This window comes from Geotrypetes seraphini, chromosome 3, assembly GCF_902459505.1.
Source record: "Geotrypetes seraphini chromosome 3, aGeoSer1.1, whole genome shotgun sequence".
Classification (NCBI taxonomy): Eukaryota; Metazoa; Chordata; class Amphibia; order Gymnophiona; family Dermophiidae; genus Geotrypetes; species Geotrypetes seraphini.
The window spans coordinates 143063317-143088954 of record NC_047086.1 but is presented as its reverse complement, the minus strand read 5'-3'; the positions used below and the strand labels follow the sequence as shown (position 1 = coordinate 143088954).

The 25638-nt window shown below is 43.6% G+C and overlaps 1 protein-coding gene across 2 annotated transcripts in view; it reads right to left on the bottom strand.

Moving 5' to 3' along the window:
* The window catches only part of EIF2B4 (eukaryotic translation initiation factor 2B subunit delta), a 126299-nt gene that overhangs the window by 22569 nt on the left and 78092 nt on the right, over positions 1-25638 (bottom strand). For both annotated transcript variants that reach the window (XM_033937247.1, XM_033937248.1), the window contains exons 7-10: positions 22519-22633; positions 17445-17521; positions 17215-17317; positions 7784-7911 (exon numbers count right to left, since the gene is read on the bottom strand). In XM_033937247.1, the coding sequence (XP_033793138.1) occupies positions 7784-7911; positions 17215-17317; positions 17445-17521; positions 22519-22633 (423 nt within the window). The remainder of the gene's footprint in view (positions 1-7783; positions 7912-17214; positions 17318-17444; positions 17522-22518; positions 22634-25638) is intronic.

Below are 25638 nucleotides of genomic sequence, written 5' to 3'. Positions count from 1 at the left end.
ATTCAGGTCCCTTTGTAAATTTTCTCTTTAGTCCTCTTTAGTCCTAACTCCACTAAACAGTTTGGTGTCGTCTGCAAATTTTATTATTTCGCACTTCCTCCCTGTGTTTAGATCATTTATAAATACATTGAACAGCAGCGGCCCAAGTACCGACCCCTGCGGAACACCACTCGTGACCCTCCTCCAGTCTGAGTAGTGGCCCTTCACTCCTTCCCTTTGCTTTGATCCATCTATGTACGTCTCCTTCCACCCCATGGTTCTTCAGTTTCCATAGTAGGGGTTCATGGGGTACCTTGTCAAAGGCTTTTTGGAAATCTAAATATATGATGTCTATGGGGTTCCCTTTGTCCATCCGTTTGTTTATTCCTTCGAAGAACTGCAATAAGTTCGTTAAGCACGATCTTCCCTTACAGAAGCCATGTTGGCTTGGTTTCATCAGTTTATTCTTTTCTAGATGCTCATCGATGCTGTCTTTTATCAGCGCTTCCGCCATCTTCCCCTGAAGTCAAACTCACCGGTCTGTAGTTTCCCGGGTTACCTCTCGACCCTTTTTTAAAGATGGGCATAACATTAGCTATCTTCTAATCCTCCGGAATCATGCCTGTTTTAAGGGATATATTACAAATCTGCTGTAGTAGTTCTGTTATTTCCTCCTTTAGTTCTTTCAATACCCTAGGATGGATTCCGTCCGGGTCCGGAGATTTGTCAGTTTTTAATCTATCTATCTGCTTGTGTACGTCCTCAAGGCTTACCTCGATGGATGTTAGTTTTTCTGCTTGATCTCCTATGAAGATATTTTCAGGTACCAGCACGTTGGATGTGTCCTCTTTTGTAAATACTGACGAAAAGAACATGTTTAGTCTATCCACCACTTCTTTTTCCTCCTTCACCACTTCTTTCCTATTTCCGTCGTCCAGCTGTCCCACCTCCTCCCTTGCTGGCAGCGTCCCTTTAACAAATTCTAACACCCTACCAAGGAAAATGGGTACAGCTCACTCACACCTGCTGGAGACTGAAAGAAGACTGATAGGAATAGGGGAAGGTACCTCTCATATACTATTCCACAGTTTTGTTTTCAGTCTCCAACTGCTGGTCATGATGAGATATATACCCGCTTGTAAGATTAAACTCTACCGGTCTGGAGAGTGCTAAAGAATGAGGAGAAATGGTAAAGAGAGACCAGGATCAACCCAACTGGAAAACTAAAAGTAGCTGATAAAGGTGGGGCCATTCTCATGATGTGAACTCGGACATCTGTGCCATTCATACTCATAAGAATGGCCCCAGGATGGGGTCTCAAAAGCTGGTTCAGGGTGCCACAAATTATTGAATTGGCTCTCTTTTAACTATTTGCATATAGCTGTTCATAGGGGAATTAGAGCCTGTGGGTGTCAAGCACCCTAAATATTGAACAAGCTCCTTCACTATGTCTAGGGAGAGATGATTTGAATTGCATTTGGCACCCTCTATCATTTTTTTTTTAATTCTTTAAATGCATACACAATTCTACAAGAAAAAAAACACAAGAAAATGACTAATCACTTCAGTATTACAAAATAATACATTTCAAGCAATCCATCTAGCCCTCATTAAGAGAAAAGTTATTACATCATAAAATAAGGAAGAAAAAACCCTCTATCATTTTGAAAAGTTGGCTCCTATGCTCATGGATGTAGTTTGGGAAGCAAGAAGGTGAAGATGTGGCATAGAGTACACACAGACATTTACATCTTCTTTGGCAAAGGCGTACATTTGTGCATTTGAATTTGTATGCTATTAGGGCTGGTTCTAGGAGCCTATAGAAAGATTAATTTCTTATTTTAATAATCTTTCTTGTACATGTGTCTAGTAGTCCTGAACACTAAATTTTGCATCTGAACCCGGAAGTTATTTGCAGAATGCTGTCCAATTATCTTTTGAACTCTGCCTTCTCCCCAGGTTGCTTTTGTACAAACTGAGAGGACAGGAGCAGCTATCAAGTAGCATTGTAACAACAGACATAACTGGAAGGAAGGAAACAGGGAAAAATTACCGACAATTCTATTCTGCTCTGTAACAAAACATATCCATTAACATTATGACATTCAAGTAACTGATCAAAACAGATAAAACTATGTGCAACTAGCACTAATCTTATATGGGGCTCATAGCTACTCGCATGACCTGCTATCAAGCAGAGACTTAAATCAAATTTTATTTTCTTAAGAGTTATCCTTTTTTTATTTATATCCTCTCAGTTCATCCGAGAGACAGAGAATTCTCCAAATTCAGACTGATCTTAAAGCAGAAGGCAAGTGAAGCCCACTGACAGGGTGGGGCTTCAAGACAACTAGACACATCTATAAAAGATTATTATCAAGGTAAGAACCTAATCTTTCTTCCTAGTACAATGTGTCTAGTGGTTCCGAATGCTAAAGACATACCAAAGCAGACCCTAGAGTCTAGGGCAGGACCGAGTCTGCCTTCAAAATGGAGGACCTGAGAGCGGCGTCTTTCCTGGCTTCTATGTCCACCCTATAGAACCTGGTAAAGGTATGAGGGGTAGACCAAGTAGTTGCTCTACAGATTTCCTCAAGCAAAACCGCCCAAGCCTCCACCCATGAGATAGCGACTCCTCTAGTGGAGTGTACTTTCAATGCGATTGGCGGCTGCTTACCACAGTCCACATACACAGAGGAAATGGCCATTTTAATCCATCTGGAAATCGAGGCTTTAGACATTGGCCTCCCTTTCTTGGCATGACTGGTCAGAACAAAAAGATGATCCAATACGCAAAATTCATTGGTAATTTCAAGGTACCGGAGAAGCACTCACTTGACATCCAGCAAATGCAAAGCTTTATTCTTTTTCTTAGACCCTGTAGGGTGAAAAACAGCAAACGGACTTCCTGATTAACATGTAAGGTTGAGACCTCTTTCTGTTAGAAGGACGGAACCTTGCAAAAGGATAGCCCTGCTTCCGTAAACTTAAGGAAAGGTTCCATGAAGGACAGAGCTTGTAGCTCAAAAACTCCTCTCACCGATGTAATTGCCACCTGAAACACCATCTAGACTGTAAGATCCAGAAAGGAAGTCTCCCATACGGGCTCATATGGAGCTCTACTGAGACCTTGTAATACAGTGTTAAGAATCCAGAAAGGGAGATGCACAAAAGGGCACAACCGAAGAACTCCTTTAATAAACTAGGTGAGAGGCAAGAGAGCCTTTCCCCTCGAGCTTGGAAACAGAAAAGGTCTGCTATTCACATTTTCAGGGATCCAACTAACAGACCCTTCTGAAGTCCCACTTGCAAAATGTCCAGGACTACCGATATCAGAGCTCTTAAGGGCTCTATATCATCCAAAGCACACCAGTGTTGAAGGAACTTGCAGGCCTTGGCATAGGCTGCTATTGTTAATGGCCTCTTAGCTCTAAGAAGAGTTGTAACGATCATGTCTGATTAATCCTTGTTCATCAGGGATGCCCACTCATGAGCCATGCTGTAAGCCCAAAGTTTTCTGAATTCTCAATAGGGATCGATTCCTGAGTGAGAAGATTGACTTGGACTGGCAGTCTGAGGCCTTCATCCCTCTGGAGGTGAACTAGGTTTGCATACCACGGTCTGCGGGGCCGATCAAGTGCCACTAGGACTACCAACCCCAGATGACTCACAATCCTGTGGATGACTCGCCCTAGCATTGGCGATGGAAGAAACATGTACAAGGGCCTTTTTTCTGGCCAAGGTTGGACTAACGCATCCATCCCCAAGCTACCAGGCTCGTATCTTCTGCTGTAAAAGCAATCCAAATCGCCCTTGCATTGGCAATGGAAGAAACATGTATAACAGCTATTTTTCTGGCCAAGGTTGGACTAACACATCCATCCCCAAGCTTCCAGGCTCACATCTTCTGCTGTAAAAGCGATCCATTTTTGTATTTACGGTTGAGGCCATCAGATCCATCTGTAGACACACCCACTGCCAAGCTAGAGGAGAATGCCTGTGGAGACAGAGACCATTCTCCTGGGTTAAGAGTCTATCGAATTAGAAAGTTGGCCTGTTCATTTTCCACTCCCACTACATGCTTGGCTGAAAAGGCCTGCAAATGAGTTTCTGCCCACCTGAAGAGGAGTTAAGCTTCTAGGTGTAATGGGGCACATCTGGTGCCTCCTTGCCTGTTGACAGACTACCACTGTTGTATTATCCAAGAAGACTAACTGCCTTGCCTTCCAGAGACTTCTCCAGTGCCTGAAGCACTAGTTGAATGGCTCTGAGTTCGTCGATTTATGGACCACCTTTACTGAGTCAGTGTCCAACAACCCTGAACTGGGTGTTTATTGTAATGAATCCCCCCCCACCATAAAGGCTGGCATAGGTCATTAGAATCTCTCAGGAGGAAATTCGGAGAGGTATGCCCTTCAAGAGGGCAGCCGGCTGTAGCCACCACCACAGACTGCTCTTCGTTTTCAGTTAACCAAGGAAGCAGTTGCTGAAGCGAGTCTGTATGAGGAGACCATCAAGAGAGAAGAGAGTCTTGGAGAGGCCTCATGCATATTCTTGTTCAAGGGATAACCTCTATGGCTGCCGCCATCGACCCTAGGACCTGCAGATAATGCCACACCATGGGAGTTGGATTCTGCAGCAGGTCCAAAATCTGCTTCCGAAGCTTCAGTCTGCATGGCTCTGGAAAAAAGACCTGGCCCAAGACTATGTCAAACAAAACTCCCAGGTACTCCAGACACTGGTTTGGCACAGATTGATTCTTCTTGAAGTTGATGATCTATCCCAAGTCCTGAAGGAGTTGGCCCACTCTTGAAACTGGCTGTTCGCCTTCCTCCTTGGATGGGGCTCCAAATATGGGTGCATATGGATCCCTGCCTTGAGAAGAAGCACTGCCACCACCACCATCACCTTGGGAAAAGTGTGAGGTGCTGCTATGAGGCCAAAGGGGAGCACTGAGAACTGCAAATGCTACTCTACTACTACCACTACTATTATTTCTATAGTGCTACCAGACGCACACAGCGCTGCACAGAGTCACAAAGAGTAAGAAAACAGTCCCCGCTTGAAAGAACTTACAATCTAAACAGGCAAGACAAACAAACAGGATGTCATGGATACAGTTAAGGGGAACGGTTAATCGGCGGGCTGGGTTGGAGGGCAAAGGAGTAGGGTTAAGAATTGAAAGATATATAAAAAGGTGGGTTTTCAGTCTGCTTTTAAACAAGGGAAGGGGTTTGACGGACAAACTCGGGTAATTTATTCAAGGCATAGGGGGCAGCTAGATGAAAGGAACTAAGTCTGGAATTGGCAGTGGAGGAGAAGGGTGACGCCAAGAGTGACTTATCTGAGGAACAGAGTTCTCTGGGAGGTGTATAAGGAGAGAGAAGCGAGGAGAGATATTGAGGGGCAGCAGAATGAACACACTTGTAGGTCAGCAATAAGATCATGAACTGTATGTGCTGGCAGATAGGGAGCCAGTGAAGTAAATTAAGGAGAGGGGTGACATGAGCATAGCGAGGTTGGTAGAAGATGAGTCGCGCAGCAGAGTTTTGCACAGATTGCAAGGGGGAGAGGCAACACTGAGGGATACCAGTTAGGAGTAGATTGCAGTAATCTAAGCATGAGGTTAGGAGAGCTTGAACAAGGGTCTGGGTAGTGTGCTGAGAGAGGAAGGGGTGAATATTGGTGATATTGAAGAGATAGAAGCGATAGGTCTTAACAGCTTGTTGGATATACGTAGAAAATGAGAGGTCAGAATCGAAGACCACTCCAAGGTTACGAGTAGAGGAGACTGGAACAATGACAGTATTATTTACAGAGATCGAGAAAGGAGGAGGAGGAGCAGAGGGTTTAGGAGGAAAGAGTAGCAGCTCAGTCTTGACATATTTAGTTTCAGATGACAGCAGGACATCCAGGCAGCAATGTCAACCAAACAAGCAGAGACAAGTTCTAGTACATGAAACCACAAGTACCTCCTGTGGGCTGGAAAAATCGGAATGTGGAGATAGGCCTTCGTCAAATTAAGGGGCACAAGAAACACCCCTGGTGCAACTTTTGCTATGACTGATCGAATGGTCTCCATGTGGCATTTTCATTGCTACATTGACTGACAAGGTCTAGAACTGGCTTCCAATCATCTTAAGCCTTTCTTTGGCATGATGAAGTATAAGGACTATCTGCCTGAACCAGATTTTTTGTTCAGTACCAGTTCTATAGCATGAAGACTCAGTAGCCTTTGTACCATTGCTCTGACTCTGAGGGTTCTCTTCAGCCAGCTAGCTGGCCATAGTATCTACAAAGAGATCTGGAAGGGGGGCACAAAACTTGATTTTGTAACCTTCTTGAACAACTTTTTGGATCCAATGGTCTGCATCTATCTGAGTCCAGACTGACCAAAAGGCCGACAGCCTGCCCTCTATCTGGGGAGGCTTGGCCCCTGTCCTTACATAATTGTGCTTTCCTGGAGGTTGGAGAGGCTCAAGAACCAGAGGCTTGCTGTCTCCTACCCATGCAAAACCTCTGCAGTTACCCCTGAACGAGCCTTTGTGTTGCTTGGCCTCCTGTATAAGGACAGAATCTTTGAGAGCCTCAAAAATTTCCACATCTTGCAAACCAAGGCCTCAGGGCAATGGTCCGTAACGCTGGCCATCAGGTCATACAGACCTTTACCAAATAGCTTTAGATACTTAATCTCCTGTCCACTGTCTAATCCAGAGCATCCGCCGGGTGGAGATAGTATAGGCTGATGCCTTGCTCATAATTCTGATAATATCATACAGAGTGCCCACTATATAATCCACCCTAGACAGGAGATTTGGGAATCTTCATCATCCTCCGAGGCCGGGACTCGAGATCGATGGATGTGGCAAACACATGCCACAAAGGAAGTCATAACTGCTGCCTTAATCCCTAGGACCAAAGCTTCAAATTGCCTTTTGAGGATCATGTCCACTTTCTAGTCTTGATTATCCTTCAACATCACACTGCCTGCACTAGGCAAGGAGGTTGATTTGGTGACTTGCGCCACTAGCAAATCCACCTTTAGCTGAACAGTTGCTGGAAATCCCAAGCCATTGGGTAAACCTTGGACATAGCTTTAGCTACTTGCAGGGACTCCTCTGGCAACTCCCTGTGGTCTGTGGCCAGCTTTGTGATGTCCAGATATGAGGGAAAGCACGTGACCGGAGGAACAGAGTTGCTTCTTAGCAGGACATTTGTAGCTATGAGCTCCATAAATGTTGGTGCTGGTTGCACACAGTTTTGTATAATTTTGATAAACTTATACTTGTTTCAGAGCAGAGTGGAAGTATAGTGTTGGGGAGCTCTTCCCGTTGCCCTCCTTCTGGTGATGTCTTCCATTACAATAGTTCTTGACTGCTTTTGTACAAAATGAGGGGGCAGAAGCAAGTCTACTGGGAAGGAGACAGAGTTGAAAGATGAGCGATTATCATTCTGCAAGCAACTTGCGGGTTCAGATACATAACCTTAGTGTTCAGGACTACTAGACACATTGCACTAGAAATTGGCTTTGTAAAACAGGCATTTTTTGATTTCATACAGGTGTCCTCTTATAATACCCAGTGTGCATAATTCCTCCTTCAACAGAAATTCAAAGCAAAGTAAGTGCTTTTTACTATGTATGTGTTTTTGGAACCTGCTTTGTATAAAGGAGGATATAAATAAAAACCATAAACAGGCAGCACTCCACAAACATGTACTAGCATCAGTCTCTTTCCCATCAAAGCCTTAAGTACTAGACAGCGATACTATTTCTCTCTCCCATCCCCTCCTCCTTCTCACGTACCATCCATACACCAAGATAACATCCTTGTCACTGATCTTCTCAGCAGCTGACTTGGAGATGGCTTGAGCTGCCAGGGTGATTTTCTCCCGGATGTATTTATCTACGGAGTCCAGGAGTGCCCCCTTTGCCTGCGCATACAAAGGGCACAAGAAAAAACTTTATAATTCCTAGCATTGTTAAGAGAAAGAGAGTACCCAAAAAGCCTCAGCAGCAAAATGCTAGCTCTCACTCCTCCAGCAGTACAAAGCCATCAAACCAGCACAGTTTAGAAACTTCCATCTGTGGTGATCGGCGTAAAGGTTAAGAACCACACTATAATAAGATGAATCAGAAAGAAGGTGATATTTCCCTCCCCCTAACCATCTGTCAACAAACAAATTGCTTAAAAAAAAATACAATTTTCAAATCATATCTGCTTATCTATTATTAATGTTCCATCCAACTTTCTAGGTGGAGTACAATTACACAAATAAAATCATGAAAACAAATAAAATAAGACATCCACATACTGCACATCAATAAAACCAAATATACAGCCTACCCTTGATTTAAAAGACTAATTGGGGAGGAGATGTCTATTAAAATAAATTGTTAAATCAAAATATCTTAAAAATATTAAATTTTATATATTTTGAAGTGCAATACAGTTTTCATATTAAAATCCCATGAGTGGGCGGGGGGGGGGGGGGAAGACCTTTGGACTCTGGCATTTTCTTAAGCTGCAAACACACTGAATGGGGAAGACAAGAGAGAGAGAAAGGAACACTTAATTTTAAAAGGTACTGCCTAAGATTTATCCAGAAAATGCAAAAATCTAACTGACCCAATTCCTGAGTAGTTCAGATTTTGAGAGTTTCAGTGTAATTGTTTTAACTCTTCTATTGTCTTAAATGTTAATGTTTTTAGAAGATGTTATTATGCATATCCTTCTGTGAGCTCTCAAGGATTGTTGATTATGCAGACTATAATATTTTTAAATAAATAAATACTTATAAGCATGTACATAAGTGCAGGTTTATAAACAAGCCCTTTTCTTTCATGTATGATGCTTTACACACAGAAAAGCCACTTCAAAATGTTATATTGTTTTGATACTCTAAGCCAGTGATTCCCAACCCTGTCCTGGAGGAACACCAAGCCAATCGGGTTTTCAGGCTAGCCCTAATGAATATGCATGAGAGAGATTTGCATATGATGGAAGTGATAGGCATGCAAATTTGCTTCATGCATATTCATTAGGGCTAGCCTGAAAACCCAATTGGCCTGATGTTCCTCCAGGACAGGGTTGGGAACCACTGCTCTAAGCAAATGAAATGTGGAGAGGAGGGAATGATTCAGATTTTAAATTTATTTGTCAATCTGAATCCAAGCTCAAGGTAAGTTACATGAAGGTACAGAAGGTATTTCCCTGTTCTAGAAACCTTACAGTCCAAGTTCCATGCCTGAGGCAATGAACTGTTACGATTTGCTCAAGGTCCCAAGCAGCAGCAGGATTTAAACATAACTTCAGCTCATTATTCTGCTTCTCTGTGTTATCAGCTGTAGGAGAAGTCATATGATCTAGGCATTGGTATATAAGAATGAGTGCTTCCATAAGTTTACTGTTTGCTACAACACTGTGCTGGAGTCGACAGGCTGGTAAAGAAAAATTAGGTTCTTACCTTGATAATCTTTCTTGTAGATGTGTCTAATGATTCTATACGTTAGGGTTATGTATTTAAACCAGTAAATTGCTTGCAGAAAACTGTCAATCATCTTTTCAACTTCACTTCCTTCCCAGGGAGCTGCTCCTACCCCCTCAGTTCATACAAAAGCAATCAAGTAGCACTGTAAGGAAAGACAACCAGAAAGAGGGGAACAGGGACAATCTCTGACATAACAATTCGGTTTTATAACAAACATATCAATGATGATTATAACATTCCAATAACGGATCAACATGGGATAACAAAATTATGTGCAACCAGGCCTAAAACTTACACAGAGCTCTTAGCTACTCACATGTCTTGCAATTAAGCAGAGACTCAAACCAGACATTATGTTTTTGATAGTTTGCTTCTTTTTTTTATCCTCTCTGGGCAACTGAAAGATATGGAGTTCTCCAAATGCAGACTGATCTTAAGGCAGAAAGACAGGCAAAGCCCACATACAGGACAGGGTTTCATTACCACTAGACGTATTTACAAGAAAGAAGATTATCAAGATAAGAACCTAATCTTTTTTCTAGTTGTCCTCAGTACTAGGGATGTACCAAAGCAGTCCTCAGAGTCTAGGGCAGGTCCACTGAGCCTGTCTTTAAAATGGAGGACCCTAAAATGATGTCTTTCCTGGCTGCTACATCCATCCCATAGAACCTGGAAAGGTATGAAGGATAGGTCATGTAGCTGCTCTAGAGATCTCTTTGGGTGAGACAGCTCTAGTCTCTGCCCAAGAGGTAGCCACTCCTCCAGTAGAGTGCGCTTTCAATGCGAATGGCGGCTGCTTACTGCAGCTCACATACATGGAGGAAATGGCCATTTTAATCCATCTGGAAATTAAAGCTTTAGATGTCGACCTCCCTTTCTACGCAAAACTCATTGAAAACTTTGAGGTTCTGTAGAACTACTCACTTGACATCCAGGAAATTCAACACATTACCCTTTTTTCTTGGACCTCATAGGGTGAAAAGTGGGCAAACAGACTTCCTGAGTGATGTGGAAGGCAGAGACTAGCTTCAGTAAAAAGGATGAAACCGAGTGTAAAGAGAACCCTGCTTCCATAATGTTAAACAATGGCTTCCTACAGGACACAGCATGTAACTCGGAGATTAATCCAGCCAAATTAATTGCCACCAGAAACACTGTCTTGACCGTAAGATCCAGAAGGGAAGCTTCCTGTAAGGGCTCATAGGGCAATCTACTGAGACTTTGCAATACAAGAAAGGAAGATGGGGCAACTATAAAATCCCTTTAATGAACTGGGTGACATATGGGTGAGAGGCCAGGGAGCTACTTTTCTCCCTGAGCTTGGAAACAGGAAAGGCTGCTATCTGCACTTTCATAAATCTGATGGATTTTTTAAAAGGGTTGCAGGGGAGATCTGGGAAATTACAGACCAGTAAGCCTTACTTCAGTGCTAGGCAAAACAGTGGAAACAATTATAAAAAATAAAATTGTGGAACACCTAGACAAACATGATTTAAAAGGACAGAGTCAGCATGGGTTTAGCCAAGGGAGATCTTGCCTCACCAATTTGCTTGACTTTTGAAGGTGTGAATAAATATGTTGATAAAGATGAGTTGGTTGATGTAGTGTATCTAGATTTTCAGAAAGCTTTTGACAAAGTTCCTCATGAGAGGAGACTGAGAAAATTAGAGTCATGGGACAGGAGGCAATGTTCAGTTGTGGATTAGGAACAGGCTATCGAATGGAAAACAGAGGGTAGGGTTAAATGGGCATTCTTCTCAATGGAGGAAGGTAAATAGTGGAGTGCCGCAGGGATCTATACTGGAACCAGTACTATTTAACTTATATATAAATGACCTGGAAATTGAAAAGACGAATGAGGTAATTACATTTGCAGATGACACTAAACTGTTCAAAGTTGTTAAAACGAATGCAGATCGTGAAAAATTGCAGGTAGACTTTAGGAAATTGGAAGATTGAGCGTCCAAAGGGCAGATGAAATTTAATGTGGACAAATGCAAAATGATACACATTGGGAAGAATAACCCAAATCATAGTTACTAGATGCTAGGGTCCACCTTGGAGGTCAGCACCCTTGAAAAAGATCTGGGTGTCATGGTAGACAATATACTTAAACCTTCTTCCAAATGTGTGGCGGCGGCCAAAAAAGCAAACAAGATGCTAGGAATTATTAAAAAAGGGACAGTTAACAAGACTAAGAATGTTATAATATCTCTATCACTCCATGGTGTGACCTCACCTTTTAAGTATTACATTAAATTCTGGTTGCCTTATCTCAAAAAAGATATAGCGAAACTATAAATGGTTCAAAGAAAAGCAACCAAGATGATAAAGAGGATGGACCTCCTCCCATACGAGGAAAGACTAAAAAGGTTAGGGCTCGTCATAGAAACATGATGGCAGAAAAAAGGTCAAATGGTCCATCTAGCCTTTCCACTGCAAATGCAAGCAGTGTCTCACTTCTGGCTCACCACACAATTGTTTCCCACGTACTCACCTTCACAGGACCCCCAGGGACTGAAGAAGACTTTTTGTCGAAACGCGGACCGTGTTGGGTCCTGTATCCCTAGTGGACTAGGTCCTTTAAGGCTCTTATGTGGATGATTTATTTTTATGTGGATGGAATTATTTTATGTGGATGATTTCAGTGTACCTTTGGAACTTTGACACTTTCAAATAAAGTCCATTTAGGAACATCGTCACTCCACAGAGTTTTTTTGGTTTTCCATCTAGTCTGCCCATCTGCAGTAACCATTATCTCATTCTCTCTCTGAGAGATCCCATGTGCCTATCCCAGACCCGATTGAATTCAGACACAGTCTCTGTCTCTAACACCCCTTTCAGGAGACTGTTCCATGCATCTACCACCCTTTCTGTAAAAAAGTATTTCCTTAGAATACTCCGGAGCCTATCACCTCTTAACTTCATCCTATGCCCACTCATTGCAGAGTTTCCTTTCAAATGAAAGACTCGACTCATGCACATTTACATTATGTAGGTATTTAAACATCTCTATCATATCTCCCATCTCCTGCCTTTCCTCCAAAGTATACAGATTGATATCTTTAAGTTTGTCCACATAAGCCTTATGATGAAGACTACACACCATTTTAGTAGCCTTCCTCTAGACCGACTCCATCTTTTTTCTATATTTTAGAAGGTGTGGACTCCAGAATTGTACACAATATTCTAAATGAGGTTTCACCAAAGTCTTATACTGGGGCATCAATATCTCCTTTTTCCTACTGGCCATATCTCTCCCTACGTAACCTAGCATCCTTCTAGCTTTCGCTATCACCTTTTCAACCTGTTTGGCCACCTTAAGATCAACACATACAATCACACCCAAGTCCCGCTCTTCTGTCGTGCACATAAGTTCTTTACCTCCTAAACTGTACTGTTCCCTCGGGTTTTTGCAGCCCAAATGCATGACCTTGCATTTCTTAGCATTAAATTTTAGCTGCCAAATTTCAGACCATTCTTCAAGTATTTTATAGACCTCTATCATATCACCCCTGCGCCTTCTCTTCTCCAAGCTGAACAGGCCTAGCCACTTTAGCCTTTCCTCATAGGGAAGTCATCTCATTCCTTTTATCATTTTCTTCGCCCTTCTCTGTACCTTTTCTGTTATATCTTTTTTGAGATGCGGCAATCAAAACTACACACTGTATTTGAGGTGTGGTCGTACTCAGGACCAGGTGGACCTGTATTTGGCTCTGATCTCGGCAATTCTTGCCTTTCTACAAGCTGGACTTGATAAAAACCTCACTGTAGCATCTATTCAGGGCCAGGTAGCTGGGCTCTCTTGTTTTAGAGCCTGTAATCGTCATTCCTCTTTGGCGTCTCAACCCGATGTTGCTAGATTTTTGAAAGGGGCTCTCTACATCAGAACACTGGGCAAGCAGTTATTCTCTTTCTGGGAACTCAATCTGGTGCTGTTTAGCCTTACCAAAGGCTCCTTTTGAGCCCCTTTGGGATGCTTCCATCTTGGACTTGACGATCAGACTGTATTTCTGGTCACTGTTACCTCAGTGTAGTGGGTCTTGGAACGCCAGACTCTTTCTTGCAAGGAACTGTTCCTTCTGCATCTCAGAGACTGGGATTTCCCTGCTGAAAGTGGTTTTGGCTTTCCATGTTAATCAGGAAGTGTGTTTGTCTACTTTTCAGGCTACTAGTTCCAAGACACAAGATTGCCTTTTGAAGAAACTTGATGTATGCCGAGTGCTTCTTCGCTACTTGGAGGTCACTAACGAATTTCATTTCTCTGACCATCTGTTTGTGCTGACTCCTTCTGTTAAGCGGGGCACTCCCTCTTCCAAGGCCAAGATTTCCAGATGGATCCATAGGGCCATTTGATCAGCCTATATTCTTTCAAAAACAGTTCCCTGTTTCCGTCAATACGCATTCTACCAGGAGTGTGGCTTCTTTGTGGGCCGAAGCTAGAGTTGTCTCCCCTAAGCCAAGTTAAACTCTTATCTAAATTATAGAGGACACTGAAAAGGACTAGGCCTTCTAAACCAGCTTGTATGATTGGGTGGGTAAGTAAATTAAGTGAGGAATCATCACAGCAATTAGCACAAATCTATGATAGGTTTCATCTGGGAGTACTGTCTGCAAGCCTTCCGGAGAAGGGGCAAAGATGCTCCATCTTGGTCCCTTACTCCTTTAAGGTTTGGCAAAATGTAATGTGTTGAAGGAAGTGTGGCATGTCTGGCATATATTATCAAACATATTTGGTGAGACTGTCCAGTGGTTCAAATGCTTGGTGAGGGGGATTGTACAAAAATGTCTGATATCTTGGGGATTTCTATTTCTATGAAGAATTTTTTATTGCACATTTTTCCTGAATCAATGGATGTGGATCAGCATCAGTGGACATGGATCAGAAGAGATTTTTAAAGGTAATCTTGACTTTGATGCAACTTGCATTGGCTAGCTGTTGGAATAGAGAACAAGTACCAGACTTCAGTATACAGTATTGTTTAAAAGACTGTGGGGGTTGTATTTTCCTAACAGGTTAACAACCTTAAGGCTTGACACCCTGGGGTTATATAACTGTTGCTGGTCACCTTTCAAAAGTTGAGCATGTGGCTAGGGGAGAGTATTCCATTTTTAGGCGCAGTAAGTTCATGTGGTATTAGTGGGAAGGAAATACTTTTGTATGCAGTATATAATTTGTGTATATTTCTATAAAGGGGTAGAGATGAGGGGGTTGGGGGGAATTGGGCCAGTTTTGAAAGTTGCCTTGTTGTTTTTAAATTAAAAATAAAACGTTTTTAATACTTTTTATTTCACTTTCATGGGTCAATATTCTCATAATTAATGGTACCATACGCTCTATTTGTGCAGGCATGGAAGTGCAGGATACTAGGGCCTGTGATGTTAGGATCAGCTGAACAACACTGAATGACAGGAATTTGGTTTTGCACTTAATGCCTGCTTAGAAACACTTGGTCCTGCTATTTCAAACTGAAGAAATATTTAATGCAGAAGTGAAGGATTTCAGGTTCTGAGGAAAACAGACATCAGTGGAGAAACATGCTAGAAACACCTGAAGCCTCCAAGAATCCTCAGTTCAGTTGTGTAGTTTCTTACTGGGGTCCTCACATTGTTGGATAGCAACACTAGATTATTCTCTATAGGTCACATCCTTAAAAGTGTTCATATCAAATCCTCAGACTTCCAGTCCTCGTTGCTCTTTTTCTTTTATTGACCTGGCAGTTTCCTCCTGCTTCTTTGTACCTCCAGCTCAGTTGGAACCAGAGCCAGGACTGGCCCTGTGAGCTTCAATCCCAACTACCTAGGGAGAGAACTAGTGAATAGTGGAGAAGTCTGTAAACTAGAGTTAGGGCTCAAATCTCATTTTTACTAAAGACACTCCTTGTGATCCTAGGGAAGTCACTCTGTTCTCCACTGTTTTGGGTACAGTCTTAAGTCCTTCCCAGAAGGCTTGCAATCTATCTACAGTATGAGAATTATATCTCAACTCGAACATGAGCTTGGAAAGGTAAGTAATTAAAATATATTTTTTAAAAATCCAAACTCCTTCCCCCCAGCATATTTAGTCTGTTCACTACAGTGATAGTCCTCTTCTGGGAGAAATATTCCAGGCCTCCTTTTGGAACTCTGCACTCATGGGAACTGAATTCATATACTAGTGTTGCCCGATTCAGGAAAAAATATTTCGATTCAGCCTACTGAATTGATTTTTCGATTTGATTTTCCTGCTCAATTGGGTGTTTTTTCCAAACATCCTAGTGGATTTATTTTATAGCCTCTTCACCCCCCTCTTTGCCCTCTCTGTGCTGTAAACAAAATAAACAAACAAAAGACTTTTCCTCTCTCTGTTATATCCTAGCTCATGTTTGTGGTCTAATACCAGCTCTGGCAGGATACAAATTTCAAATCTGACACATTGCAATTACAAAACAGAAAATAAAATTATTTTTTCTACCTTTTGTTGTCTGGTCATTATTCAAATCATGTTGGTCCCAAGCTCTGCAACAAATGTCTTCCGATAACTTGCTTGCCAGGGTCTCTTGCCCATTTGTCGTTTTCTTCTTTTGCCGTGGTAACCATACATCTTCCATTTCAGTCCTCCCCTTCCATTTCCCTTCCCTCCCCCGGAGGTCTGGCATCTTTCCTTTTTTTCATCTCTATTCCCGTAGCTGCAGCGATGGACCCTACCATCCCCAAATCCACCATCTTTCTTTTTCTCAACTATCCTTTCATTCAGCATCTCTCCCTCCTTCCCCACCAGCTCTCCCTTTCTCTTTCTAACTACACTCCTATTCAGTATCTCTATCCCCTCTCTACACCATCCCTTGTGTCCAACTTCTCTCCCTAAATCCCATCTCTCTGCTGCTCCTGTTTTTAGATCCATTATTTCTTCTATACCTCCCTGAAACGAACAAGATCCGTTTCTTGGTCCCGAAACTGCCCTGCAAAACACTCTGTCGGTTTCTCTCCCCTTCTCCCCTTTCCATGATTTTCCCCAAATTCATCTCTCCCTCCCCCAAGTCCATCTCCCCTCTCCATGATCTCCCCCAAGTCCATCTCCCCCCTCCCCTAAGTTCATCCCTCCCATCCATCTTCTCCCCATCCCTCCCTCTCCAGTCCACCAACTCCCCCAAGTCCATCTCTCCCTCTTCCCAAGTCAGTCTCCCTTCTCCACGAGCTCCCCCAAGTTCATCTCTTCCTCCCCCAAGTCCATCTCTCCCATCCTTCACAAAACCAGAAGTTACATTAGATAGAAGGACTCTGGTGGCAGAGGGAAAGCCCAAATGGGTCTCTAGCAAGGGGGCTAACGAATCAGTAAGTTCGATTTTTTGCAAAAACGAATCAATTCACCTGAAGTGAATTGGTGAATTGATTTGAATCGAGAATTGGGCAGCACTACCGTATACTAGGTGTTACACATAAGCAATAATCATAATCTTTACCATATGGGGATTGTAAGCATTCCCAATCCTAGTCAACCCAGGGAGTGGAATAACTAATGTGGGAATCAAACCAGGACCTTCCACATAGAAGTACATAGCATTTAGCACCTGAGCCAGCTTTTAATACTTATCTCCAAGCTCTTACCCATAACAAAAGTGATCAACCATGGTAGCACACTTTGATGTCACAGAGGCTTTGGAGATCACCAAGGCACAAAGAATGGGAACAGAGATATGTAGACTCATATTTACATAAATAAGAGGCACACTCCCCTTGCCCTCAAAATCAGAGGATCTCTCTCACCTCTTCTTCTTTCATATTGCTGGGTATGTTGGAAATTTCCTTCTTCAAGTACTTGATGGCATTGCTCATGCTGACAGAAAGCAGGCGGCACTGATTCAGAAAGCTATACAGGAGGTAAAGAAATGGAACAATAGGAAAAATGTACTGGTGTGTTGTCCTAACCAAGGTCACAGTTCCATTCCTGTCCGTACCATGCACTGCACCATCCCAGAACAAAGATTCACCCTCACCTGATGTATGGGTCCAGCTTGTTGACCAGGTCTCGGGAGAGTTCCTCATTTGGAGGAGTGGAATAGTCTTGGATAACCTGAGCCAGTAAAGAAAAGAGAATTAAAAAAGATATTTCATTTGGAGACAGCAGGAAAAATGAGAGAAAAAAAAGGTGAGGTGAGAAAATGTGAAGAACGTGAAAGAGTGGAGGACATAAGAGGCAGTGAAAGCAAAGAAAAAAATTAGTTGACATATGGATCATGTTTTGATCCATTTCTGGTTGTAGCTTGTTTTCTTGAGGCTTTCTGTACTTTTTTTTACAATACAAAGATCAACCCAGAGACACAATGAACGAAAGATTAGATTCTTACCTTTGCTATCTTCTTTCTTATAAATCCACACTTTATTTCCACCTATCTGCCAGGACTTTGTAGGAAGCCTCAAACTTCAGAGACTTAAAACCCTCCCCCTCATATCTCATTACTGTGCTAGTGCCTCAGTTCCTCAGTCAGTCTTAAAGCAGCCAGGAACATCTGTAGAGGACAAAAACAAGAGAGAGGGGAACGGGGAAACTCTCCAGCAAGTAAATCAATTCTGCTCATATGCAAAACAGCAACAATGAAAAACATTAGGTTATGGAACATTAGAAATTTGAACAATAAAACAGGCTGTAGGGAGGCACAGCCTGCACAGTCAGAAAAGGGCGCCTGAAACAAGGACCCCCCCCCCCCCAACTAAGTGCTAAACCCATTCAGATGGCACTCTTATAAAGGCTGGTCAGAAAAGAGAAATCCAGCTTACCACTACTTGTAAAGGCATACAATCGGAAAATCAGCAAGATATAGGGTGGGTTCCTGGAATAAAGTGTGGATTTACAAGAAAGAAGATTAGCAAAGGTAAGAACATAATCTTTCATTCTTGTACAATCTCACTTTATTCAGGGACCAGTGGGACGTAACAGAGCAGTCCCCAAAAAACCAGGGTGGGTCTGATGAGCCTGCTGCCAAAACAGAGGAACCAAAAGCAGCATCCTGCTTGGCTGTCATGCCACATTGATCCTGTAAAACTTGGTGAATGTATGCAAAGGGGACTAGGCAGCAGCAGCTCTGCAAATCTCATCCAGAGAAACAGTCGATGACTCTGTCCAAGAGGACGAAACACTTCTGGTCAAATGAGCCCACACCGCAAGCCAAGCCTTTGACTAGGCTGCCACTGTGGACTTCTTTTCGCTGTGAAGCAAACGTGGCATTCGCAGCTGAAGAATAGCCCTAGCTAGTTAAAGCCGCGCACACAAGAGCCATGCCGTAAGACCAAAGTGGTCTGGATCCTGCAGCATAATCGGACTCTGCGTGAGTAGGTGAGAATGACAAAGTAGCTAGAGCCCCCAATACTGCTGGAGTCAAACCAAGTCAGCATACCACGGCTGCCTTGGCCAGTCGGGTGTAACCAGGAGCACCGGACCTCCGTGGGCTGCTATCCACCTCAACAGACGCCCTATCATGGGCCATGGAAGAAAGAGAGGAGACCTTCCCGTGGCCAGGGCTTAACCATAGCGTCCAGGCCTGCATCACCATCCTTGCGATGGTGACTGAAGAATTGATCATTGCCCCAGAACCTGGAGGTACTGCCATGCCGTCGGGACTGGAGTGGCCAGAAGGTCCCTGACAACCTGTTGAAGCTTCTCCTAACAGGCAGGAACACTTTTGTTCTGTCCCATGTGAAATTGAACTCCCAGTTATTCCAAATCCTGTTTCGGCTTGAGGTGACGCTTCCTGAAGTTGATCACCCAGCCCAAGCGCTACAGCAGCTGTAACACCTGATGAACAGCCTGAAGCCCCACAGACAGCGAGACAGCTCTGATCAACTAGTCATCCAGATATGGATGAACCAGAACACCCAGGGTGTGAAGATAGGCTGCCACCACCACCACCATCACTTTGGTGAAGGTCCTGGATGTACTTGCCAATCTAAAGGGCATCATCGCAAGCTGGAAATGATGCCCCAAGATGTGGAACCACAAATACTTCCGGTGGTCTGGGAAAATGGGAATGTGGATATACACCTCCGTTAGATCCAGGGAGGCTAGAAACTCCTCTGGCACCACCGATGCTAACATTGATACACTGTCTTCATGCAGATGTGAGGCACTTTCAAAACCGCATTGACCACCTTGAGGTCCAGAATCAGTCTCCAATCATCAGATCCTTTCTTTGGAATGATGAAGTATGTTGAATATCTCTCAGAGCCCAAGTCTCACTCTGGTACGGGTTCTATGGCTGCAAAATCCAGAAGTCTGTGGACTGCACCCAAACCACCTTCTCGGGGTGACCTGCAGATGAATCCAGAAAATACTCTGTCAGAGGACATAGAAACTCCAGTTTGTAGCCATTCTTGAGAATTTCCAGGATCCAGTGGTTGGAGGTAATGGCCTGCCATTCCACCAGAAAGGCCAACAACTGCCCCCCCCCCCCCCAATGCGCAGGGGAGGAGACTTTATATATATAAATAATATACATTACATTACATTGGCCTGGCATCAGAACTGTTTCTTTTGCAGAAACCGTTGGACGACTCCCCATGAATGGCCAACATTGAGATCCACCAAAGTGCGGTCTGGCAAGCAAAGAAGACTGTTGTCCAGTGGAAGAGCCTGAGTATGGATGAGAGCATCTGTAAGGACAAAAATTAGGATGCCCCGAACCCCTGGAAAGGCGGGATCTATTCACAAACAGCGACCACCAAATCAAACAGATGCTTAAGGACAAAATCCACACTGGGGAGAGAAGTGCCCTTGGTGACCTGCGCCACTGAGGAATCCACCTTTGGGGAAGCAGAGCGCTTGTTAAAGGCATCCGCTAGTGAATAAAGCCGCACTATGGTGTGAGCACAGCACAAGGGACCGTCAGGAGTCTCTTCGATGTCTGTAAAAATCCAAACGAGGTCAGGATGATCAGAAAAAGAGGCAGATTGTGGCCTCTGGGCACTCATAAGGGAACATTCTGCAGTGACAGGCAGCTCAGACTGCAGCTTTAATACCTGTAGAGATTCAGAGATCAAATCCACAATAAGTGCGTGGACACAAGAGAAAAGACCCTGGACCAGTCATAGGGGTCCCTGTGCCAGGCATGGAGGTGGGTGGAAGGGAGATAGGCAGAGACTATCCCCCCCACCAATTATGCCTGACAAAGCATTATCAACAAAATCCAGGGAAAACCTATCCTCTGCGGCAGGAGCCGACCCCCTGCACTCCAATTGGGGACTGTTTGGAGGATTTAGACATGCTTGCGTTTCGCCATAGTGTCACCTGTGCACTCCCCAGGGCCCCCTGTCGCCATTTTCATGGGACTCAGGACAGAAGACACTAGAAGACCCTCTATGGAGGTCAAATACACCAAATCCAGGCAAGCCTTTCACCCCTCGTGGGCTGCATCACTCATGGAATATGGCTGTGCATCCTATAGCCATCCATGAGGCATGAATCCATGACATCCTGCTCTGGGGAGGTCATCTATGTGGTTTTCTTTCAAAAATGAAGCTGGCAAGCAAAAAAAATAACTTTAAAATCAAATCTGGAAAAATCCAAGATGGTCACCAAGGGCCTGTTTTAACTAAAAATAGCCTGGGAAAACCATAGAGAATCCTCAAAAACAGCAATATTAGGATTTTAGGGGTGGGGGGCATAGAGCATCTAAAAAACCCTTTTTAAAGACTCCCCAAAATCTCTGATTCAAGCTATTAGCTTGTACTCACAGAAATATGTGTTGACAGGAAAACACTGCAGCAGAGTTGAACAGCTCACTTCCTGGAAAGTTGAACTTTGAATTTTCTGACTTCCCCACTGGTATGACTTCCATGGCTAGTCACCTCTGCCACCTTTGGACACGCTGCGCAACATGCCTGACATAGGAATGCAATCTGGCTCCGATCCCAGGCACGCCTCCAGAGAACCGTGCAGCCTACACTTGACTCACTAGCGTACGAACCTGGGGTGAGCTAGCTCCCAAGGGAACAGTCCCTGAGCCCCGATCTGATGTGCAGGCTGTCCAGAGGGCTTACTGACAAGCAGGGAACCCTCCAGAAACAGACTTTTCCAAAAGGTCTGCAATCTCCTGCAGTTGGAGATGTCCCTGCAGGGAACCTCTGAAGCATGAGGGCGAAAACCGCAAACACAAAGACTGAAATTACACAAAATAAAACACGAGCAGGAAAGACAAGCTCCTACAGCCTGGCTTGTAGGAAGAAAGACTGAGGAACTGAGGCACTAGCACAGTGATGAGGTATGAGGGGGAGAGGTTTAAGAAGTTTGAGGCTTCCTACAAAGTCCTGGCGGGTAGACTTAAATAACCCACTGGTCCTAGAATAAAGTGGGATTGTACAAGAAAACCCAGAGTGTTATTAGACTACAATGCCCACTGCCCAGATCACAACTCTGGCACTGCAGAGATGGAAAGTTCAGTCCATAAATGTAGCAAAAAGAAATGTTAAGATTAAAAGGAAAAAAGTGAGTTCAGCAGCAGTGGCGTCCATATTTACCCTCCAGTACCTGCCTGAAGACTGGGAAAAAACCCCAAACAAACCTCAATGAACTTCTTCCTTCTATGCCCCCTGCAGATTATCCTCAGACATTCCTACAGCCCATTATTGCTTCTGCTAATAAAATCACTCTGAAATAAATTACCTCTGGCATTACTCTTTTTGCCATCAATGTAAAATAGGAGAGTGTTGTGTAGTGCTATAGCCTTAGTACCCTAATGTTGTGGGTTCAAACCCTACACTGCTCCCTGTGACCCTGGGCAAGTCACTTAATCTTCCACTGCCCCAGGTAAATTAGATAGATTGTGAATCCACCGGGACAGATAGAGAAAATGCATGTAAACCGCTTTGAGTGTGATTGTAAAACTACAAATAGGCGTTATACAAGTCCCAATCCCTTTTCCCAATTGTTTCCTTACATACTTGACTGCTTTCATCTTCTGCTTAGCCCACACCCTCTCATATATCCTCGCAATGTGCAAGGAGTTTGGTTTAATGATGATGGAAAACGGCTGTCGAGTGGAGAGAGTTGGCTCTCAGAGACTGCTAGTGTGCACATACCTGTTTGAGGGCACGCAGGAGGGCAATGCAGCGAGAGTTAGAACCAGTGATAATGCCTTCTGAGTACTGTAGACCGAGCTGCACCACAGCCGGGTGGATAACTGTACAGGGGATTCTGAGAAGATAAGGAGAAAAAAAAACAGGAGAGCAATTAGCAGCTGTTGTAGAACCAGACAATGAATGCATTTTCTGTTCCGATGGACCTACTTAAGGAAAACTGATGAAAGGCTTTGGTAGGCCCCAGACATCACAATGATGTATACTCTTATGTGAAATCTTTTTTTTAGGTTCAAACAATTTTTATTGATGCAAACAACAGCAAATACAATGCCAGGGCACCCCAAAGGTGCACAGTACAAACAATGATGCATCATATACAATAATATAACAAGCCTGGACAAAAGAAGAGTAACAGCAACCAAAGTCCGCCCCCCATCCTACTCTACATAAGGTAAGCGAGATTAAATGAGGACGGAAAGGTACTCCGAGGCCCTGGACTCTTATGAGCCCAAAAGATGCCGCACCACCCCTACCCCCATCTAAGCCCATGTATCCTATCCATGACTATGTGCCAGAACCTTTCAATATCCCCACCCCTCCCCCCATAGTACTCTACACCCCGCCCCACCAGTACTCGGCATTGCTCTCCCAGCCCGACTATCCGAGTGTCCAGATTAGGACACCCATCTTAAGACCGCACTGCGGCCCTCTGGATGCAAGGCTTGCAGATAGAGCTCCCAGATATTCAAGAACAACATCTTTCGCTTCCTAGCCCCACCAGCATCTTGCGCATCCCAGATGGCCAACTGATGCAACTGGTTCCACCAATGCCAAAACACCGGGACCGTCCAGCAATCTTTTTTTTTTTTTTAAGTTTATATAGAAGCATACAACACACATTAGTGTGTTGTAATCTTCAGAACATAATATTTAATCAGAACATCAACATCCCTTTTTAATCACCATTATCCCAAATCCCCTGTCACTATTCCCCTTCCTACCACTAACCCTAACTTTATATTATCTGATCCAGTTCCAAGAGGTCTGTACTTTTATAATACCTTGGCAAATTTCCCCAGTGATCTTCCATCCTCACCTCTGCATCCTCCTCTTCCCTGTCTTCAACTCCACCAGATAAAAGGATGGACCTTAGAGAGCGTTATGAGAGGCTGAACTAAGAGCCTGCCTAATGCACTAATGATTCAGGTTAGGTCTCATTCTGATCTTGCTACAAATTCACCATCATACTCATGGAGACAGGTTCACATTTGAGACCAGAGCTCCTGAACACTCATACCTCGTCCAATATAAGAAAAGAATTCTGATAAGAAGGGGTAAAAGATCTTCAATTTCTAGGTCTTTCCTCTTTATGCAAAGTAAAACACTTCAGGATTTCAAAGGAGTTGAACCCTTGGGGCTGAAGCTCTATAGAGAGATATGTATTTACAATATAAATGAACAATGCAAATGTTGGTGAATATAAAATGCAAAATTTGGAGACTATAATTCACACTGGTCAAGACTGATGTACTTTTTTGCACCAGAAGGAAAGATTTGGTTCTTACCTTGATAATCTTGATGGCCCATCCTGTCAGATATCGATTTCGCCTGCTTACTGGCTCAGACAGGTATGGATTTTCAAAGGCTGGGATCTTTGCCTATCCAACTAAACTAAACTAAACTAAACTAAATCTTGGGTTTATATACCGCGCCATCTCCACATTTGTGGAGCTCGGCACGGTTTACAAGAATTGTAATGAGAAAGGAACTCCAAGGGAGGAATGGGTGAAGATCGGAGAGGGGAGAATGTTAGAGGGCTGGGATGTCAGAAGAGGAGGGAGTGTTAGGTTTTTGAGAAAAGCCAGGTTTTCAGATGTTTACGGAAGGGTTCGAGGGCACTCAGGTTCCAAAGAGACATCCGAGTTTACGGAAGGGTTCGAGGGCACTCAGGTTCCAAAGAGACATCCGAAAAGAGACCTCTCTAGTTTAGAGGCAAGTGAGAGCATGACAGCCCCACAGGTGTTAGTGCTGGTTGAACTCAGGTAGGTGGCTTGTTCATTCCACCTCGTTTCCATACTGGGTTTTTTTTTTCTTGACATTGTTTAACATTGTTGCAGAGAAGAACAGAAGTGATTTATCGGGGAGGTTCCCTGTACCCCTCCTCCTTATTTTTCCTCTTATAGTGGTTTACAATCTCTTTGAGACTGACTGAGAAGCTATAGTACAGCCCAGAGGAAGGAGGCAGAGCCGAAAAAGGTAGATGTCTTCTACACCAGTGGTTCCCAACCCTGTCCTGGAGGAACACCAGGCCAATTGGGTTTTCAGGCTAGCCCTAATGAATATGCATGAAGCAAATTTGCATGCCTTTCACTTCCATCATATGCAAATCTCTCTCATGCATATTCATTAGGGCTAGCCTGAAAACCCGATTGGCCTGGTGTTCCTCCAGGACAGGGTTGGGAATCACTGTTCTACACAACTCGCAGTTAGAGAGGAAAATAACCCACTGGTCAAAGCTGATGTACCTGGATACTTTCTACCAGAAAGAAGATTATTTGAGGTAAGAACCTAATCTTTCCTTCCTGATTCTCTGTGCTCTGTTGTTGGGCTTGATTCAGTGGAGTTTTCACTGATAAATAATATATGCATGAAAGAGGAGCAGGACTTGTGTGTGAATATCGTAAGGTGGCCAAATAGGTTGAAAAGGCAACGGAAAAAACAAGAAGGATGCTAGGGTGCACAGGGAGAGGTATAGCCAAGTAGGAAAAAGGAGGTACTGATGCCCCTGTATAATACTCTGGTGAGACCTCATTTAGAATTTTGTGTTCAATTCTGGAGACCGCACCTTCAAAAAAAAAGATATAAACAGGATGGAGTCGGTCCAGAGGAAGGCTGCTAAAATGGTTGGTGTTCTTCGTCATAAGGTATATGGGGACAGACTTAAAGATAACAAATCTACTATTTTGTTCATCTTCTTTTGATGAGAACAGAGTAAAGGACTTGGAGGGAAGGGGGGGGGGAGCAGATGTTTCCTCTGTATTAATCTCTTGCACTCTGTTCTTTCCTATAATGCATAATTCTTTGTATTGGAAACTATTCTGGGAGGCTGGCATGCTGTCA